At 41.5% G+C, this 22,523-nt stretch overlaps 1 protein-coding gene across 1 annotated transcript in view; it reads right to left on the bottom strand.

Annotated features, from left to right (window-relative positions):
- LOC126215376 (intermembrane lipid transfer protein Vps13) overlaps positions 1-22,523 on the bottom strand; it is a 442,186-nt gene that overhangs the window by 257,187 nt on the left and 162,476 nt on the right. The window contains exons 29-31 of the mRNA XM_049942070.1: positions 18,025-18,389; positions 2,308-2,430; positions 605-707 (exon numbers count right to left, since the gene is read on the bottom strand). Coding sequence (XP_049798027.1) covers positions 605-707; positions 2,308-2,430; positions 18,025-18,389 — 591 coding nt within the window. The remainder of the gene's footprint in view (positions 1-604; positions 708-2,307; positions 2,431-18,024; positions 18,390-22,523) is intronic.

Here is a 22,523-nt window from a genome sequence, read left to right as displayed (position 1 = left end):
GAACAGATACCGCTAATATCTGTAATTCTCTGAATTTCTTTCAAAGGTGAATTTTAAAAAGTCAAACAAGATTATTTAAAATAAATAAATAACTGCTGCTATCTTCTGAATGCATGGGAATGAAATGTCCAAATTCTCAATAGCGAATTATGTATAAAAACTGACTTCTATTTGCGAGATTGTTTTTATTTCCTAGTACAATGAAATTCTTGCAAGGGTATGGAATGGTTTGAAGATGAGAAGCACGCGCAATAAAATAATTATTGAAGTTTTTTTTCACTTTCCGGCAAATCCAGGAAGTGGTCAGCATTATTGCGTGTTTCGAGCTTCTCCACACTTCCTGTCTGACCGGGGAAAGTCAGAGTCTCCGAGCCAAATAGCGCAAAACCTGCATCTGTGGAAAATCTGGTCTGTGGTTTAAGTGCCAACACAGTCACACTGGCACCAGTTTCAAAAAGTTAATAAGATAACATTAAAATTACACTAACTGGTTGGTAGAGTTATCTAACTGGTTATCGTGGTGTCAGACTGTTCCCACTGTTCAAGTACAACACAGTACTCAGTTTATAAACAATTACCAACAATTTGTCACATTCCGTCTCACCTGGAGAAACTCCAAGTCTTATATCCGTCACAGTCAGATCCAGATGCAAGCCCTGACCCTCAGGGGTTGAACCAGCTAGAGTTATACTACAAGGACGAAGGATCTGAAACATATTAAAAAAAAATTGCTAACAGCATAGTCTCTCAAACACATGATCCATACTTTTGTACAAAGTCTTAACTCCTTAACAATTTTATTTTCAAATTCCGTTATAAAATGTTTTCATTAATAAAAAGCAGCCTATAATCAATGACATTGAATACAGACATATAAAGACAGCTTTTAAAGCTCAAAATAATGAGTTACAAAATTTTGAAGATCACAAATAATAAAATCCTGAGTTTACTTGTGCACTGGACTTTGACTAAAATATCTTAAACTTGAAGTCATTTTTTAGTTTCTGTGAAGCTCTGAAGTCTAACAATGTATTTCACAATCTTTTCTGTGAAGATATATCTCGGAGGAGGTGGTTCGACTGCAGTGGGTGTATTTATCTTGTTCCATTTGTGGGCACTTGTCGCTAAACTGATGAACTGCAATCGCTTTCAGTCTTTAAAGAAATAACACTGCATTTTCCTTCATTCTCTGAGCTGCTAAATTCAATGTCAGACTCAGGATCACTCTAGTAATCCTTTTTTGAAAGCGTTACCTAAACAACAATATAGGAGAGAGACTGAAAAATCATATTTTGTTGTTGAGTATCAGTAAAGAAAATATCTAGTGGCAAACACTATAACCAAAGCAAGACAGCCAGGCTGGAAATGTAGTACCAGATGCTCTCTACAGTTGAACACACATTAGTGCTGAAATGAATAAAAGCTGGGTTTTATTTTTTCCAAGGCCTCTTCCTAAGTTACGCAAGTATACTCACAGTTTTCAGTTTGTTTCTATAAGTGGTAGTGAGCAGACTTATGAGGAGTTCCTCCGTGTTAGTATTCTTCTAAAAATGTGTAGTCTAACCGTACATTAAAGAAGTGTTATAAAAGTTATTGAGTTTATATATGGATATAAAAGAAACCATCCATTCATCATTTTGCCCGCACCGAGAATCCTGCATCGAGAGGATCCTAGCAGGCAAGAGGACTTTGCATGCACAGAGGAAGGGTGATCGAGTAACACCATCGTCATAACCAGCTCCATCCACAATGGTGATAATGGCAAGTACATAAATTTAAATGTTGATCTTAAATGTATTGAATATTGAAGGTCTGTTTATATTAGTGGGGCTGGTGCACTTCATACACAAGTGCGCCCACTTGAGGGTTGAAGCTTCAGTTAAAAGCTTCAAAAAAAATTAACACATCGTGCAGCCTCTAACACGACACAAACAAATCCAGCTTAAATGAAACAAAAATTAAGATACCCATCTCTTTTGCGTGTATTTATCTACAAAACCAGCTTTGGTGTTCAATTACACCATCTTCAGGCCTTCCAATCAATGGAAATTGGTAGGAATGAAACCTTATCTGCAGTCACAACAGGAAACAATATTAAATAACTAGTCTCTGTACACTTCTGGTTTACATGACACTATCACTTCATTCACTAATCGACGGCTGAGTCTAGACTGGCAGTACACGACCAAATTATATATACACAACTTATATTTAACTGACATTTTCCGCATCATAGCATGTGTCAGGAATATAGACAAGAGGACACATAGCTGAATTATTAAGTCACTAAGTAATCAAACACTGTACCTGTTGCATGGTGTCCTTGCGCTTATCTGGGCTGTAGCAGCAAGAGTACAGCTGCAGGTCCTTGATACCACCCGTGATAACAAGGTGTGTGTCTGACATTCGAAGCTTGAAACTTATTTCATTCTGCAAGACAGAGAATGTGCCCATAAGAACAGTATCAATAGGTCTATTACTTTTAATTAAAATATTATACTCCAACTGGCCTTAGACAAGAAGGTGCCGAGTGTGAAAAGAAAATTACCAAAAACTTTCAGTTACACTGAAAAAGTGTTTGATATGCAAATTGGAAGTTGAGCCCTCCAAAACCTTACCATAGAATACAGAGACTTAACACTGATGCATAAATTATAGACAAACAAAACTTAGATGTGAAAGTAATAATAGGAGTAACTGTTGACGGTGGTATTTCAACCAAAGAACTAAAATCTTGAGCGAAGTCTGAAGTGGTGCCCCTCGTGTTACCTCTGAAACCAAATGATGAGTCAAATACATTTCCTGAAAGATTGGAATATGCGACAGTAAGACTCAATTACAGAAGTGGTGGAGGTAACTCCTTCGTCCCAAACTCAAACTTTTTTTGAGAATGTAGCTTATAACATAATATTAAATATTCTTTCTGAGAATAAGTTTTTATCATCATCTCAGTTTGGCATCCTTAAAAGCATTTCTGTAGACAAAGCTATACAGGCTGATCCACTGATAGTAACCGGGCTAAATATCTCACGAAATAAGCGACAAACAAAAAAACTACAAAGAACGAAACTTGTCTAGCTTGAATGGGCAAACCAGATGGCGGTATGGTTGGCCCGCTAGATTGTGCTGCCATAGGTCAAATGGCTATCAACTGCGTTTTTTTTAATAGGAACGCCCATTTTTTATTAAATATTCGTGTAGTACATAAAGAAATATGACTGTTTTAGTTGTACCACTTTTTTCGCAATGTGATAGATGGCACTGTAATAGTCACAGACGTATAAGTACGTGATATCATGTAACATTCCGCCAGTGTGGACGGTATTTGCTTCGTGATACATTACCCGTGTTAAAATGGACTGTTTACCAACTGCAGAAAAGGTCGATATCGTGTTGATGTATGCTGTTCAGTATCCTGGATGACATCAACCAAGTGTCCGGACCATTCGCCGGATAGTTACATTACTTAAGGAAACAGGAAATGTTCAGCTACATGTGAAATGTCATCCATGACCTGCAACAAATGATGATGCCCAAGTAGGTGTTTTAGCTTCTGTCGCAGCTAATCTACACATCAGTAGCAGACAAATTGTGCAAGAATGGGGAATCTAAAAACGTAGGTGTTGAGAATGCTACATCAACATCGATTGCACCTGTACAATATTTCTATGCACCAGGAATTGCATGGCAACGACTTTGAACATCGTGTACAGTTCTGCCACTGGCTACAAGAGAAATTACGGGATGATCACAGATTTTTTTGCACACGTTCTATTTAGCGACAAAGCATCATTCACCAACAGTGGTAACTTGAACCGGCATAATGTGCACTACTGGGCAACGGAAAATCCACAATGGCTGCGACAAGTGGAACACCAGCGACATTGGCAAGTTGATGTATGGTGCGGCATTATGGGAGGAAGGATAATTGGCCCCCCATTTTATCGATGGCAATCTAAATGCTGCAATGTATGCTGATTTCCTACGTAATGTTCTACCCATGTTACTACAAGATGTTTCACTGTATGACAGAATGGCGATGTACTTCCAATATGACGGATGTCCGGCACATAGCTCGCGTACCGTTGAAGCGGTATTGAATAGCATATTTCATGACAGGTGAATTGGTCGTCGAAGCACCATACCGTGGTCTGCTCGTTCACCGGATCTGATGTCCCCGGATTTCTTTCTGTGGGGGAAGTTTAAGGATATTTGCTATTGTGATCCACCGACAATGCCTGACAACACGCATTAGCGCACTGTCAATGCATGTGCGAACGTTACAGAAGGCGAACTACTCGCTGTTGAAAGGAATGACATTACACGTATAGCCAAATGCACTGAGGTTGACGGACATACTTTTGAGCATTTATTGCATTAATGTGGTATTTACAGGTAATCACGATGTAACATCATGCGTTCTCAGAAATGATAAGTTCACGAAGTACATGTATCACATTGGAACAACTGAAATAAAATGTTCAAACGTACCTTCGTTCTGTATTTTAATTTAAAAAACCAACCTGTTACCAACTGTTGGTCCAAAATTGTGAGCCATACGTTTGTGACTATTACAGCACCATCTATCACATTGCGAAAAAAGTGGTCCAACTAAAACATTCACATTTCTTTACATACTACACAAATATGTAACTAAAAAATGGGGGTTGCTATTTAAAAAAACGCAGTTTATATCCGTTTGACCTATGGCAGCACCATCTAGCGGGACAACCATAACGCCATCTGGTTTCCCCCTTCAAGCTAGACAAGTTTCGTTCTTTGTAGTTTTTTCATTTGACACTTATTTCGTGAGATATTTGGCCCGGTCACGATCAATGGACCACCCTGTATACACTGAGGTGACGTAAGTCACAGGATAGCAACACGCACATATACAGGCGGCGGTAGTATTGCGTACACAAGGTATCAAAGAGCAGTGTGTTGACAAAACTGTAATTTGTAATTAGGTGATTCATACGAAAAGGTTTCTGGTAGGATTACGTCCACACAAATTAACAGACCTCAAACACAGAATGGTAGTTGGAACTAGACACAGGGGGCATTCCAGTTCAGAAATCGTTAGGGAATTCAGTATTCAGATATCCACAGTGTCAAGAGTATGCCAAGAACACCAAATTTCAGGCTTTACCTCTCACCGCAGACAACACAGTGGCTAACAGCCTTCACTTAACGACCAACAGCATCAGCATCAGCAGCAGCAGCAGCAGCAGCAGCAGCAGCAGCAGCGTCTGCTTAGAATTGTCAGTGCCAACAGACAAGCAACACTGTGAAATAACTGTGGGATGTATGATGAAAGTATTCGTTAGGGCAATATGGTGAAATTTGGCATTAAAGGGGTATGGCAGTAGCTGACTGATGCGAGTGCCTAGGCTAATAGCACAACGCCACCTGCAGCACTTCTCCTGGACTCGTGACCATATTGGTTGCACCCTGGACAGTTGGAAAACTGTGGTCAGTTCAGATGAGTCCCACTTTCAGTCTGTAAGCATTGATGGTAGGGTTTGAGTGTGGTGCACACCCACTAAGGCACAAACCCAATTTGTCAACAATGCACTGTCCGCACTGGTGATGGCTCCACACTGGTGTGGCTGTGTTTACATGTAACTGACTGGGTTCTCTGGTCCAGCAGAACTAATCACTGACTGGAAATTATTATATTCTGCTACTTGGAGACCATTTGCAGCGATTCACAGACTTCACATTCCCCGACGACAGCTGAATTTTTATGGATGATAATGTGCAATGTCACCACTCTACAACTGTTTATGACAGGTTTGAAGAACATTAGGGACAATTTGAATGAATGATTTGGCCACCCAAATTGCCCAACATTATCCCATCAAACATTTATGGGACACAATCGAGAGGTCTGGTCGTGCACAAAATGATACCCTGGAAACACTTCCATAATTATGGATGGCTACAGGGGCAACATGACCCAGTATTTCTGCAGGAGATTTGCAACGACTTTTTGAATCCGTGCTGCACTGAATTGCTGCCCTGTGCTGGGCAATAGGAGGTCCGATACTACACTCCTGGAAATTGAAATAAGAACACCGTGAATTCATTGTCCCAGGAAGGGGAAACTTTATTGACACATTCCTGGGGTCAGATACATCACATGATCACACTGACAGAACCACAGGCACATAGACACAGGCAACAGAGCATGCACAATGTCGGCACTAGTACAGTGTATATCCACCTTTCGCAGCAATGCAGGCTGCTATTCTCCCATGGAGACGATCGTAGAGATGCTGGATGTAGTCCTGTGGAACGGCTTGCCATGCCATTTCCACCTGGCGCCTCAGTTGGACCAGCGTTCGTGCTGGACGTGCAGACCGCGTGAGACGACGCTTCATCCAGTCCCAAAAATGCTCAATGGGGGACAGATCCGGAGATCTTGCTGGCCAGGGTAGTTGACTTACACCTTCTAGAGCACGTTGGGTGGCACGGGATACATGCGGACGTGCATTGTCCTGTTGGAACAGCAAGTTCCCTTGCCGGTCTAGGAATGGTAGAACGATGGGTTCGATGACGGTTTGGATGTACCGTGCACTATTCAGTGTCCCCTCGACGATCACCAGTGGTGTACGGCCAGTGTAGGAGATCGCTCCCCACACCATGATGCCGGGTGTTGGCCCTGTGTGCCTCGGTCGTATGCAGTCCGGATTGTGGCGCTCACCTGCACGGCGCCAAACACGCATACGACCATCATTGGCACCAAGGCAGAAGCGACCCTCATCGCTGAAGACGACACGTCTCCATTCGTCCCTCCATTCACGCCTGTCGCGACACCACTGGAGGCGGGCTGCACGATGTTGGGGCGTGAGCGGAAGACGGCCTAACGGTGTGCGGGACCGTAGCCCAGCTTCATGGAGACGGTTGCGAATGGTCCTCGCCGATACCCCAGGAGCAACAGTGTCCCTAATTTGCTGGGAAGTGGCGGTGCGGTCCCCTACGGCACTGCGTAGGATCCTACGGTCTTGGCGTGCATCCGTGCGTCGCTGCGGTCCGGTCCCAGGTCGACGGGCACGTGCACCTTCCGCCGACCACTGGCGACAACATCGATGTACGTGTTGAGCAATTCGGCGGTACGTCCACCCGGCCTCCCGCGTGCCCACTATACGCCCTCGCTCAAAGTCCGTCAACTGCACATACGGTTCACGTCCACGCTGTCGCGGCATGCTACCAGTGTTAAAGACTGCGATGGAGCTCCGTATGCCACGGCAAACTGGCTGACACTGACGGCGGCGGTGCACAAATGCTGCGCAGCTAGTGCCATTCGACGGCCAACACCGCGGGTCCTGGTGTGTCCGCTGTGCCGTGCGTGTGATCATTGCTTGTACAGCCCTCTCGCAGTGTCCGGAGCAAGTATGGTGGGTCTGACACACCGGTGTCAAAGTGTTCTTTTTTCCATTTCCAGGAGTGTATATTAAGAGGTATCCCACGACTTTAATCATCTCGGTATAAGATAATTCAGTTCTGGCAGAAGTCAAGAAGAGTAATTATCCTTTTTGCAATTTCTGTGCCCTCAGCAAGGCCATCGATTTTGTAGATCGTGAAATGAGAAGCTCGAAGTACTACAAAAATTTTGCTATTTGGCTAGCAAATGCATGAAGTAAAAAGGATATTGATTGCAGATAAGCAGTACCAAGAAGCGAATTTCTGAGAAACATAATATTTTAACAAGTTATAGAAATTTATATGTCAGAAAATCTTTTGTAAAAATATTTGGCTGGAGTGTAGCCTTGTACAGAAGAACAGAAGAGGAATGTGGACAATAAGAGGAGAACAGAAGCTTCTCAAACATGCTTCAATAGAGTGCTGAAGATTAGATGGGTAGGTCTGATAACTAATGAAGAGCTATTGAATGAAATTGAGGAGAAGAGGAAATTAAGGTACGACGACAAAGAGCGATGTGTTCATAGGACACATCCCTAGGCATTAAGGAGTTTTTAATTTGGCAATGGAAAGGAGTATGCAGGTTCAAAATTATAGAAGTAGCCCAAGACTCCAATACAGTATACAGATTCAAACAGACATAGGTTGCAGAAATTACAAGGAGACGACGAGGCTTGCACATGATAGATTAGTGTAGAGAGCTACATCAAACGTGTCTCCACACTGAAAAACAACAACAACAATTACTATTACTACTACTACTATTACTACTACTACTACTACTACTACTACTACTACATAGATGAAAGGGGCAATAATTTTACAGAAGTTCCTCTTATTACAAACAATAGACTGTCAAGGATGAAGAACTAATCAGAATCACATAAATGTATTCTGAAATGCTTGAGAGAGGATGTGAGAAGATACAATGAGAATTTGGCAAGAGAAACCACTGACAGCTAAGAGTACGTCGAAAACAAGAGAGAAACTTACATCATTCAGATATCACACTTCACTTCATTAGTGAAGACAGCAGATAGCACTGTAACTAACGGCGGGAAAATTTTTTACAAGAAATCAAAAGCTTATTTACACATACGGTATCATAATACAAGAGATGAATTTAGAATGTAGGCAGTTAGTAAGGTAATTATTATGAAAAGCTGGTGCTACGCATTCTGGATGCATTTGAAAAAACTAATTGTGAAGATGTTAAAGCAAGGATTGGATAAACAGAATATTACTTTGTTTCGCCCAATTAGTATCAAGCATCACATCCATCACTTGTAACGAAACCAATGTATTCAAAGAGCATTATTGGACAATTACAGGGAACGTCTGATAAAATTACACCAAAGTCGCAAGTAAATACAGAGCAGCTTGTATTAAAATGTGTTACGCTTCACTGTTGTACTGACACAAACTGCCACTCTAAGCAGCGACTCTGTAGACCAGTGCCATCCACATTAAGATACAGAGGTTTTTCTCTTCACAGCCTATATCTTCAATAGATCTATAGCAAATTTCTCTAAAGTAATGAAATCATGATGTGCCAATTGAGACCTCGAAAAAGGAAGGCACTGGGAAATGATCGTTTTATGATATAAATTGACTGAATTGTAGTCAAAGTAATACAAAACGGGAAATTCCTAAACTCTTTACCGAATGAAATTTTCTCTCTGCAGTGGAGTGTACACTGATATGACACTTCCTGGCAGATTAAAACCGTGTGCCAGACAAACTCTAACACAGAATCTTTGTCTTTCAGAAGCAAGAGCTATACTGATTAACCTATTCAAACACAAGTTACGACCCATCCTTGCAAAGCACACTCTGCTGCAGGGTGAAACATCCCCCACGCTGTGGCTAAGCCACGTTTCTACAATATCCATTCTTCGAGGGGTGCTAGTCTTGCAAATACTAAAGGGCAGCTTCTCTGTAGTTTGAAACGTACGAGACGAGGTACTGGCAGAAGTTATGAGGACAGGTTGTGAGTCATAGTTCCTCTACTTTTTTAAGAGAGAGCGAGAGAAAATCAAGATAAAAAGGACCTTAAATTTATTTGCCTCATATGGAATTGATTGAGATCAGAAACTGCATTATAAATTCTATAAAATAATTTTTACTGCTTCAGTCAATTTTTACTAACATTTAGCAGCACAATACATTTCGCATTTAGCAGCACACAAAAGGCGGATCAAATACAAAAGGGATTTTATTTTTTACTCAAATTCATTTGTTGAAGAACTCAAGGCAATTATAATTTATTTTTCCACACAGTATCTTGCTTTGGAAATGCATTTGTCCCAGTATGTATGGGCAGCTTTTTATGCCCTCCTCATAAAAGAACTGGGTCATGTCACCAGCCAGTTGCACACAAAGTCTTCCACACTCTCATCATCTGCAAATTGTCACCCTCCTAGAGCTTTTTTAAGTGGTCCAAATAAATGGAAACCACAGGGCAATAAGTCCAATGCATTTCTTGTAGCTCGGAGACAGAGCTGCAGTATGGGGTCGCCCATTGTCACGGAGGAGGATGACCTGTTAAATCGATTGGTTTCGTCTTTTGCAGCGTTATGCAACTCTCGCCTTTTCCAACAGTTCACAGTAGTAAGCAGCACTAATTGTGCATTGCTCATACAAAAAAATCAAGCAGCAAAATGTCTCACTGGGGAAAAAAAAAGGAAAAAAAAAGGCCCGGTTGAAAGAACCTGGCCAGCTGACAGTCAAGTCTTGGCTTTCACTGGTGTCGCCTCCCCTTTCCTCCGCCACTGCTTATTGGATTGTTTGGATTCTGGAGTGCAGTGATGAACCCATCTGACTCAAAAATGCATCACCTTCTTCCGCAAACGTTGCTGTAAGCCTCTCACAGACCTCCAAATGTCTCAGCTTCAGATTTTCGGTCAAAAGTTTACGGACCCCATCTGAAACACAGTTTATGGAACAGTAGGTTGTTTGCTATGATTGCTTGATGGCTCCCATAACTGATTCACAGTTTTTGTGCAATTTCTGATACTATCATCTGTCAATCATCGTCAGTAATGTCGTTAACCGCACTACTGTTTTTGTCTGTAACGCTGGTCCGAGGATGGCGATCGTGTTGCTGATTTTCCACATGTTCTTGTCCTTCCTTGAACTTTTTATGCCAGGCAAACATACACGTCCTTGATAATGTTTCATCACCAAACTGTGCAGTCAATCTTTGGCAAATTTCCACTGCTGTAACTCCTTCATGAGCAAGAAATTTGATCATTATGTGTTGCACAATGGAGTGTTGCACATGTTGCTCAGACATTGTGAGCATTACTGACAAAATGGTGGGAAATATCTAACAGCACACACTCCTCACTTCTAATGGTACCACCTAAGCATAGCATAAGTGCGAGGCCGGTCCTCCCAACTGTTTATGTTCAGGAACAAAAACACCATTTATATTTGACCCCCCCTTGTACCACCATCAAGTGCATGAAAGTGTGCACATTAACCTGAAATGTGATGAATATTTTCTGGGTGTGCCAGTGAGGCTATGTATAAAATTTAACCTTGTACAGAAAGATTCATTTATTTTAGTATGAATTTAAGTTAGATGTATGTGTAAAGTTTTTTAATAATGTATTTACTTACATTTTTTGGAATTTACTTATCTGACACTCAGAGCACCATAATAAACATATCACCACTTAAAATTTTAATTTTCAGATGTTTATCATTTCTGAAGGTGTCAGGGGTAAATTAAGGGAGCGAAAGGCTATACAATTTGTACAGAAACCAGATGGCAGTTATAAGAGTCAGGGGTCATGAAAGGGAAGCAGTGGTTGGGAAGTGAGCGAGACAGGATTGTAGCCTATTCGCGATGTTATTCAATCTGTATATATTTAGCAAGGCCCCGGGAGTAGACAACATTCCATTAGACGGCCTTGTGAGAGCCAGTCCTGACAAAACTCAACCATTTGGTGAGCAAGATGTATGAGACAGGCGAAATACCCTCAGTGGTACTATTGCATTTTTATTAAAAAAGGTAGGAAGATTTTTCTGTTTAGCAAAAGTGACAAAAGGCAGATTACAGAGTACCTGACAGCTCAACACAAAAGTTTTGTCTCAAGTACAGATAGTGTTGAGGATCAGTGGACAAAGTTCAAAACCATCGTACAATATGCGTTAGATGAGTATGTGCCAAGCAACATCGTAAGAGATTGAAAAGAGCCACCGTGGTACAACAACCGAGTTAGGAAACTGCTGCGGAAGCAAAGGGAACTTCACAGCAAACATAAACATAGCCAAAGCCTTGCAGACAAACAAAAATTACGTGAAGCGAAATGTAGTGTGAGGAGGGCTATGCGAAAGGCGTTCAATGAATTCGAAAGTAAAGTTCTATGTACTGACTTGGCAGAAAATCCTAAGAAATTTTGGTCTTATGTCAAAGCGGTAGGTGGCTCAAAACAAAATGTCCAGACACACTGTGACCAAAATGGTACTGAAACAGAGGATGACAGACTAAAGGCCGAAATACTAAAGGTCTTTTTCCAAAGCTGTTTCACAGAGGAAGACTGCACTGTAGTTCCTTCTCTAGATTCTCGCACAGATGACAAAATGGTAGATATTGAAATAGACGACAGAGGGATAGAGAAACAATTAAAATCGCTCAAAAGAGGAAAGGCCGCTGGACCTGATGGGATAGCAGTTCGATTTTGCACAGAGTACGCGAAGGAACTTGCCCCTCTTCTTGCAGCGGTGTACCGTAGGTATCTAGAAGAGCGTAGCGTTCCAAAGGATTGGAAAAGGGCACAGGTCATCCCCGTTTTCAAGAAGGGACATCAAACAGATGTGCAGAACTATAGACCTATATATCTAACGTCGATCAGTTGTAGAATTTTGGAACATGTATTATGTTCGAGTATAATGACTTTTCTGGAGACTGGAAATCTACTCTGTAGGAATCAGCATGGGTTTCAAAAAAGACTGTTGTATGAAACCCAGCTCGCGCTATTCGTCCACAAGACTCAGAGGGCCATAGACACGGGTTCCCAGGTAGATGCTGTGTTTCGTGACTTCCGCAAGGCGTTCGATACAGTTCCCCACAGTCATTTAATGAACAAAGTAAGAGCATATGGACTATCAGACCAATTGTGTGATTGGATTGAAGAGTTCCTAGATAACAGAACGCAGCATGTCATTCTCAATGGAGAGAAGTCTTCCGAAGTAAGAGTGATTTCCGGTGTGCCGCAGGGGAGTGTCATAGGACCGTTGCTATTCACAATATACATAAATGACCTTGTGGATGACATCGGAAGTTCACTGAGGCTTTTTTCAGATGATTCTGTGGTGTATCCAGAGGTTGTAACAATGGAAAATTGTACTGAAATGCAGGAGGATCTGCAGCGAATAGACGCATGGTGCAGGGAATGGCAATTGGGTGTCAATGTAGAGAAGTGTAATGTGCTGCGAATACATAGAAAGAAAGATCCCTTATCATTTAGCTACAATATAGCAGGTCAGCAACTGGAAGCAGTTAATTCCATAAATTATCTGGGAGTAGGCATTACGAGTAATTTAAAATGGAATGATCATATAAAGTTGATCGTCGGTAAAGCAGATGCCAGACTGAGATTTATTGGAAGAATCCTACAGAAATGCAATCTGAAAACAAAGGAAGTAGGTTAGAGTACACTTGTTCACCCACTGCTTGAATACTGCTCAACAGTGTGGGATCCGTACCAGATAGGATTGATAGAAGAGATAGAGAAGATCCAACGGAGAGCAGCGCACTTCGTTACAGGATCATTTAATAATCGCGAAAGCGTTACAGAGATGATAGATAAACTCCAGTGGAAGACTCTGCAGGAGAGACGATCAGTAGCTCGGTACGGGCTTTTGTTAAAGTTTCGAGAACATACCTTCACCGAAGAGTCAAGCAGTATATTGCTCCATCCTACGTGTATCTCGCGAAGAGTCCATGAGGATAAAATCAGAGAGATTAGAGCCCACACAGAAGCATATCGACAATCCTTCTTTCCACGAACAATACGAGACTGGAATAGTAGCGAGAACCGATAGAGGTACTCAGGGTACCCTCCGCCACACACCGTCAGGTGGCTTGCGGAGTATGGATGTGGATGTGGATGTAGATGTAGATGTAGACTTCAAGAAGAATATAATAATTCCAATCCCAACGAAAGCAGGTGTTGACAGATGTGAAAATTACCGAACTATCAGTTTAATAAGTCATGGCTGCAAAATACTAATGCGAATTCTTTACAGACGAATGGAAAAACTAGTAGAAGCCGACCTAGGGAAAAATCGGTTTGGATTTCATAGAAATATTGGAACACGTGAGGCAATACTGACCCTACAACTTATCTTAGAAGCTAGATTAAGGAAAGGGAAACTTATGTTTCTAGCATTTGTAGACTTAGAGAAAGCTTTTGACAATGTTGACTGGAATACTCTCTTTCAAATTCTAAAGGTGGCAGGGGTAAAATATAGGGAGCGAAAGGCTATTTACAATTTGCATAGAAACCAAATGGCAGCTATAAGAGTTGAGGGGCATGAAAGGGAAGCAGTGGTTGGGAAGGGAGGGAGACAGGGTTGTAGCCTCTCCCCGATGTTATTCAGTCTGTATATTGAGCAAGCAGTAAAGGAAACAAAATAAAAATTCGGAGTAGGTATTAAAATCCATGGAGAAGAAATAAAAACTTTGAGGTTCACCAGTGACATTGTAATTCTGTCAGAGACAGCAAAGGACATGGAAGAGCAGCTGAACGGAATGGACAGTGTTTTGAAAGAAGGATACAAGATGAACATCAACAAAAGCAAAATGAGGATAATGGAACATAGTCGAATTAAGTCGGGTGATGCTGATGGTATTAGATTAGGAAATGAGACACTTAAAGTAGTAAAGGAGTTTTGCTATTTGGGGAGCAAAATAACTGATGATGGTTGAAGTAGAGAGGATATAAAATGTAGACTGGCAATGGGAAAGAAAGCGTTTCTGAAGAAGAAAAATTTGTTAACATCGAGTATAGATTTAAGTGTCAGGAAGTCGTTTCTGAAAGTATTTGTATGGAGTGTAGCCGTATATGGAAGTGAAACATGGATGATAAATACCGTATTTACTCGAATCTAAGCCGCACTCTAATCTTAGCCGCACCTGAAAAATGATACTCGAAAAGAAGGAAAAAAAATTTCCCAAATCTAAGCCGCACCTGAAATTTGAGACTCAAAATTCAAGGGGAGAGAAAAGTTTTAGGCCGCACCTCCAAATTGAAACAAAGTTGGTCCATTGTAATATGAGAGACAATTTAGGTCGAATGAATGACGATACAGCTATAATAGTTTGGTTCGAGCCGTAAGCTTAGCAGTTAAGCTTTACCAGGTAGCCATTGCTATGCGTCAGGCGCTCCGTCCGTATTTATACGGGTACCCTTCCTTTTTCACGTGCTTCGTCTGGTTTGAATTGAGTACTTATTTTTCTTTGATCTGGTAAGTGCCGTTCTCTTTGTTATAGGTGTTTACGTCACTCTTAAGCTGAAAATGCATTACTGTACTGTGTCATGCATTGTTTGTCGCATTCTGATAATGAGTGTTTACGACCTGCCGCCACTCGCGGCATGGTTTGCTTCAGTGCGTGCTACCGCCGCTTACAATAAAAGAGAGAGGAATTGTCTCAGTAGAGAAACAATGGCAAGAGACTGCTATTTGTTGTTACTTACACTGCTGCTTTCTTTGGTAAGGATCAACAAGAACCAAATAATAGACTGCGTATGATAGAAGATGTTCTGAATGAGAGTTTAGCGAAAATTTCTCTCTTTTTGAAATATGTGCAGACGCCTCTTTAGTACATTACTTTCTGCACAGAAATTAGAGTCATCTTAGATTTAAAAAATGGTTCAAATGGCTCTGAGCACTATGGGACTCAACTACTGAGGTCATTAGTCCCCTAGAACTTAGAACTAGTTAAACATAACTAACCTAAGGACATCACAAACAGCCATGCCCGAGGCAGGATTCGAACCTGCGACCGTAGCGGTCTTGCGGTTCCAGACTGCAGCGCCTTTAACCGCACGGCCACTTCGGCCGGCTCTTAGATTTAAAAATCTAGTCAATTGCCGTGCTTCATTTCTGACTGTATTACTACTAGGCATAAGAATAATACGAATATAAACATGACATGATATGTGTCTACTTCCGCATTTGCTGTTGTCTCACTCTAGTTTCGTAGTTTATTAGGTAGACAGGATTTAAATGAGATAGCAGCAAACACGAAAAATACATGGAAAAATGTTTATATTCGTATTATTCTTTGTTGTTGTTGTGGTCTTCAGTCCTGAGACTGTTTTGATGCAGCACTCCATGCTACTCTATTCTGTGCAAGCTTCTTCATCTCCCAGTACCTCATGGTGAAGATAATACTGCATGTGATTCAAAATTCATAAAAGTTCCTATTAGCAAACATCTCTTCTCACAGGTAGGAAAAAATTCAGAATGTAGAATTGGCCATACTGACAAACATCGCAAACAGTCTTGCTAGACGGATTTTCGTAGTACATTGACAAGCTGCTACATTCGAAGATGAACAATACGGAATTTGTATTTACTTCGTTGGATCAAGTATGAAAACGCAGTGGTCGAAATTTGGGGCGGAGAAAAAAGCTCGTCTTCCACCTATTTTTTAAATTTATTTACTGACGCAGAGGTTTTAGCGCCAGTATTTATCTTTGTGCCTGCAAAGCATGCCTGTGTAGTGCTACATATATTCGATGGCAGAAGTTAGTTGTGGCAGCACCTACCAAGATTTTACAGAACTTCCGCTTACTTTGCACTCGATTCTAAGCCGCAGGCCGTTTTTTGGATTACAAAAACCGGAAAAAAGTGCGGCTTAGATTCGAGTAAATATGGTAGTTTAGACAAGGAGAGAATAGAAGCTTTCGAAATGTGGTGCTACAGAAGAATGCTGAAGACTAGATGGGTAGATCACATAACTAATGAGGAACTATTGAATAGGATTGGGGAGAAGAGAAATTTGTGGCACAAGTTGACTAGAAGAAGGGATCGGTTGGTAGGACATGTTCTGAGGCATCAAGCGATCACCAATTTAGTATTGGAGGGCAGCGTGGAGGGTAAAAGTCGTAGAGGGAGACCAAGAGATGAATACACAAAGCAGATTCAGAAGGATGTAGGTTGAAGTAGGTACTGGGAGATGAAGAAGCTTGCACAGCATAAAGTAGCATGGAGAGCTGCATCAAACCAGTCTCTCGACTGAAGGCCACAATAACAACATCTACCCACTGTTGAGAAAAAAAGCTTTTGAACATTCAGGGGGACAGACAGAGAGAGAACCAACAAAGTGATCATATAAGGGTTCTGTTTTTACAGGCAGGGGTATATAACTCTAAAAAGAGCTTGCATATCCCCCAAACTGTAATTAACATTCGAAATTTGCTGGCAGATTACAACTGAGAGCCCAACTGGGATGAAACTTGAACATTCACATCCAAGCATGCCTCACAACCTATGCTCTCAGCTTCCACCAATACCTCTTGTCCCACCTGCCAAAGCTCACAAACATTCTCTTGCATATCTTGTGAAAGACAGTTTATAGTGGAAAAATAGATTGGCCACAGCCTAGGGCATTGTTTCCAGAATGAATCTTTTGCTTTACAATACATAGGGACAGAACATTTTGCAAAAACGAATGTGAAATAATTGGTTTTTGGTGACACAATGGAAAATGGGTGATTTTTCTGAGATACTGCAACGTTTCTAATTTTGGCATATAAAAATGCTATAATCGACAGGACAGCAGTTTAGTAATATTCTTAACTGATAATTACGGATTGTCAAAACTGCATTTTGACTTCAAATCTCTTCTGAAGACTAAGGTTTGTCTTTAATCTTGAACTGGCAGTTCATTTCCCACATAATGATTTTTACTGTGATGATGAAAATAGTACTGAAATCAGCAAAAATAATGTGGAATTTGGTGGGAGGGGGGGGGGGGGGGTTACTGTGAATTTAAAGAAAACAATACAAATTGGCATGAAACACTGGATTTGACAAAAAACACCAAATTGACCAACAGAAAAATTGAATTTGGAAAAATGGAACACCGACTTTGAAGGATGGGGAAGGGGGAGGGGAAATGAAATCTGGCAGAAAATTAATGTTCAATTTGGCAAATATGTAAGCTCAGATCTGGCAAAAAAAAAAAAAAAAAAAAAAAAAAACATGGCACACAGTGACACCAAATTTGGCAAAACATAGCGCCAAATTTGGCCTTAAAATAAAAAGATTTTCCTGTCCCTAACAATAAATTGTGAACTACTTAGTCACCGCAGCAGCACTCGCCATCAAAATTCAGGTCTCTGTTCAAAGAGCAGTATGGCACAGTTTTAATACATCAGAAAGTTCAAAACAGAGCATACTACAAATCAGAATGGAAGATTCAATGTAAAATGTCAGAACTCTTTCACAAAATAAAAATACAAGTCAACATTAAGATATCAAGCACTGCATGTCTGTAGAAAATCTTTTTCCTTCCAGAGCCACCGTCGCGTAAAGTCGGGATACGAGGTGCACAATAGACTCCGACAGGCAACTCACATTCATAATGATAGCATTGGTGTCGACGGTGTCCATGCTCTCGACCAAGATGATGTCCGGCATCTCGACGTGGATGTTGACAGTCATCATGCCGGGCTTCGGAGGTGACTCCCCCGCCGGCACCTGCTGAGAGGGAGTGGGGACCCCCTGCAGCGAAGTCGACGTGCGGCTCTGCTTGGCGACGGAGGAACGCGACGTCCGCGACGCCACAGAGGCCGGCAGGGGCCCGTCGGCAGTTGACGGAGTGGCTGAACTGCCAGCCAGTTCAGCCTGCGCCTCGGCCATGCCACTGGTGAAGAAGTCTCCCACCTTCATTAGGTAGTCCAAACACACCACCAGGTCAAACCCGAACACCCGCACATCCACTGCAAGACAGAGAGACGGAGGTGATGCACAGCAGTCTGTACTAAAACCCAGCAATCAATTTGAAACTTCATATTTACAACTGACACGCCAATGTACGTAAGGCAGGCGCATAACGCGTTCTGCACAGAATGAGACGGAGAATTCTTTCTGACATCGTCAGTGTGCTCCCTGTGTCCGGTCTCACATTAACGTCGCCTGACAACTAGTTACACTGGGGTGACCACTACATCAGCCACTGTTTCTGTTTCTGATTCTCCCCACAGACATTTATATGCTGAAGAAATTGTATACGATGTGCTACCCAAAAGATCCCGTAATATATATATGTAGCTGGTGGAGTGTAGCTAGTACAATAAAATGCCGCCAGGTGATACCTTATACATCTACATCTACACGATTACTCTGCAATTCACATTTAAGTGCTCGGCAGAGGGTTCATCGAACCACAATTGTACTATCTCTTCACCATTCCCCTCCCGAACAGCGCGCGGGAAAAACGAACACCTAAACCTTTCTGTTTGAGCTCTGATTTCTCTTTTTTTATTTAGATGATCATTCATACCTATGTAGGTTGGGCTCAACAAAATATTTTCGCATTCGGAAGAGAAAGTTGGTGACTGAAATTTCGTAAATAGATCTCGCCGCGACGAAAAACGTCTTTGCTTTAATGACTTCCATCCTAACTCGCGTATCATATCTGCCACACTCTCTCCCCTATTACGTGATAATACAAAACGAGCTGCCCTTTTTTGCACCCTTTCGATGTCCTCCGTGAATCCCACCTGGTAAGGATCCCACACCGCGCAGCAATATTCTAACAGAGGACGAACGAGTGTAGTGTAAGCTGTCTCTTTAGTGGACTTGTTGCATCTTCTAAGTGTCCTGCCAATGAAACGCAACCTTTGGCTCACCTTCCCCACAATATTATCTATTTGGTCTTTCCAACTGAAGTTGTTCGTAATTTTAACACCCAGGTACTTAGTTGAATTGACAGCCTTGAGAATTGTACTATTTATCGAGTAATCAAATTCCAACGGATTTCTTTTGGAACTCGTGTGGATCACTTCACACTTTTCGTTATTTAGTGTCAACTGCCACCTGCCACACCGTACAGCAATCTTTTCTAAAACGCTTTGCAACTGATACTGGTCTTCGGATGACTCTACTAGATGGTAAATTACAGCATCATCTGTGAACAACCTAAGAGAACTGCTCAGATTGTCACCCAGGTAATTTATATAGATCAGGAACAGCAGAGGTCCCAGGACGCTTACCCGGGGAACAGCTGATATCGCAGCTTTATCACCAGCTTTCTCAATATCTTTAATCTTACACACGTAAGTCTTTCATTTACAAATGTATATTATAGCAACCATTTTCTATAGCCACTTTCGATCATAACTGAAACTCCAGCTCTTGCCCATTCAATTCAATTTACTCTGCTGTATATCTTAATATATCTACCAATTTCTTTTGAGCCTTGCAGTTTCGTCTATCAGTTTTTGTAGGGTTTAATTGCTTTAACTTGTAGGATTCTTCAGGTGTACAGCAGGGTCACATCTTAATTATTCCACAATATTTCACGAATTCCTCGTCTTCAGGAAGCCCCTAATGACTGCTCCCTGGTCCTGTCAATGTCCCATATACGAGGGTATGCTGAAAAGCAATGCCTCCAAATGTTTTGGGTGAAAGATTTAGAATTTTGTTTTATTTACACATATGATTAACATTCTACATCCTTATTCTTCACATCTATGTATTTAATTCTCATCATAGTCATCCTGGCAATGATCACATTTCTCCTGATGAGAGAGAGTGTTAGTACCACAATGTCTAATGTTCCGACTCGTTTATGGAGTCACACCCTCACCTCTGCTTGCACTGCTTTATCACTATGAAAGTGATGTTCTCAAAGGTATTATTTAAGTTTTGGGAAGAGATGAAAATCGGATGAAGCCAAGCCAGGACTGTACGGAGGATGATGACCGACAGTGACCCCCAGGCGTCAGATTGTCGCAGGTGTCACAGCGCTCGTGTGTAGTCTGGTACTGTAATGCTTAAAGAGAGGGAGCTCGTGTGTGGATGAACTCTTCAAATTCTAACTTAATTATATCATGCTGTTTTTCACACACCTACGTAGCTATGTTCTTCACCCCCATGTTACACCCTACAATTTGAAGCTCTCTTGTAGGATGGGACTGCAAATACAGGGTGGTCCATTGATAGTGACCGGTCCAAATATCTTACAAAATAAACATCAAACAAAAAAACTACAAAGAACGAAACTTGTCTAGCTTGAAGGGGGAAATCAGATGGCACTATGCTTGGCCCACTACATGGCACTGCCATAGGTCAAACGGATATCAAGTGCGTTTTTTAAAATAGGAACCCCCATCTTATTACATATTCGTGTAGTACATAAAGAAATATGAATGTTTTACTTGGACCACTTTTTTTGCTTTGTGACAGATGGCGCTGTAATAGTGACAAACGTATAAGTACGTGGTATCACTTAACACTCCGCCAGTGCAGACGGTATTTGCTTCGTGATACATTCCCCGTGTTAAAATGGACCATTTACCAATTGCGGAAAAGGTCAATATCGTGTTGATGTATGGCTATTGTGATCAAAATGCCCAATGGGCGTGTGCTATGTATGCTGCTCGGCATCCTGGATGACATCATCATCCAAGTGTCCTGATCATTCGCCAGATAGTTATGTTATTTAAGGAACAGGAAGTGTTCAGTCACACATGAAATGTCAGCCATGACCAGCAACAAACGATGATGCCCAAGCAGGTGTTTTAGCCGCCGTCACGGCTAATCCACATATCAGTAGCAGACAAATTGCGCGAGAATTGGGAATCTCAAAAACGTCAGTAATGAGAGGAAAGTAGTTACACGTATGCCAAATGCATTGAGGTTGGCAGACACCATTTTGAGCGTTTATTGCATTAATGTGGTATGTACACGTAATCATGCAGTAACAGCATGCGCTCTCAGAAACGAAAAGTTCACAAAGGTACATGTATCACATTGGAACAACCGAAATAAAATGTTCAAACGTACCTACGTTCTGTATTTTAATTTAATAAACCTACCTGTTACCAACTGTTTGTCTAAAATTGCGAGCCATATGTTTGTGACTATTAGAGCACCATATTTTACAAAGCGAAAAAAGTGGTCCAACTAAAACATTCCTATTTCTTTACGTACTACACAAATATGTAATAAAAAATGGGGATGCCTATTTAAAAAAACGCAATTGATATCTGTTTGACCTATGGCAGCACCATCTAGCGGGCCAAGCATAGCACCATCTGGTTCCCCCCTTCAAGCTAGACAAGTTTTGTTCTTTGCAGTTTTTTTCGTTTGGCGCTTATTTCGTAAGATAGTTGGCCTGGTCACGATCAATGGACTACCCTGTATATAACCGTGAAGAATAAAGACGTACAGTGTTGGTAACATTTGTTTTGTTTAAAAAGTTTTAAAACTTTTCACATAAAAAATTTGGAGGCATTACTTTTCCACATACCTTTGTATGACCGCCATAGCCATCTCTATCACTCTGCTGAAACTGCTATCTGTGCAGCCACTGCATTGAATGGTGGTGGTGCCCGGCACCGAACTCTGGTCCCCAGTGTTCGAGCTATCACTGTCGGGTGTGGACCCCACAGTGTGCTTTTTCTTTTTCTACACTCAGTGCAGGGTTCCACGTAAGACTCAGTTGTAGGCCACAATCATTATTAATTAGACCATCTTGCATCTTAATTTCACTGGCCTCTTTGATCGTGTAATCCCAGGAGGAGTACAATTGCCTATGTACTGTTGCACCCCTGGTATGGTCAGCTTTTACTGTGTTGGTCACAGCTGATTGGGTGGTCAGGAGTAATTCAGTGTGACGTCATTGTTCACAGCACCTCTCTTCTACCATGGACACTGTTTCCCTAATGTATGCTTTGCCACACTGTCAGGAGATTTTGCAGACTACTATTTTGAAAAGGCCTAGATCATCCTTCACCTTGCCCTGACATCACCTTCTACCAGTTACAAATTTTCGTGTTCTCGTTGTAGCCTAATAAGTAGTTTTTCCCAGAATATTCTTCTCTACTGAACTAGAATGAACCTGTGGA

Source organism: Schistocerca nitens, chromosome 12, assembly GCF_023898315.1.
Source record: "Schistocerca nitens isolate TAMUIC-IGC-003100 chromosome 12, iqSchNite1.1, whole genome shotgun sequence".
Taxonomy (NCBI): domain Eukaryota; kingdom Metazoa; phylum Arthropoda; class Insecta; order Orthoptera; family Acrididae; genus Schistocerca; species Schistocerca nitens.
The sequence above is the reverse complement of the archived record's forward strand: the minus strand, read 5'-3'. Positions and strand labels throughout refer to the sequence as shown.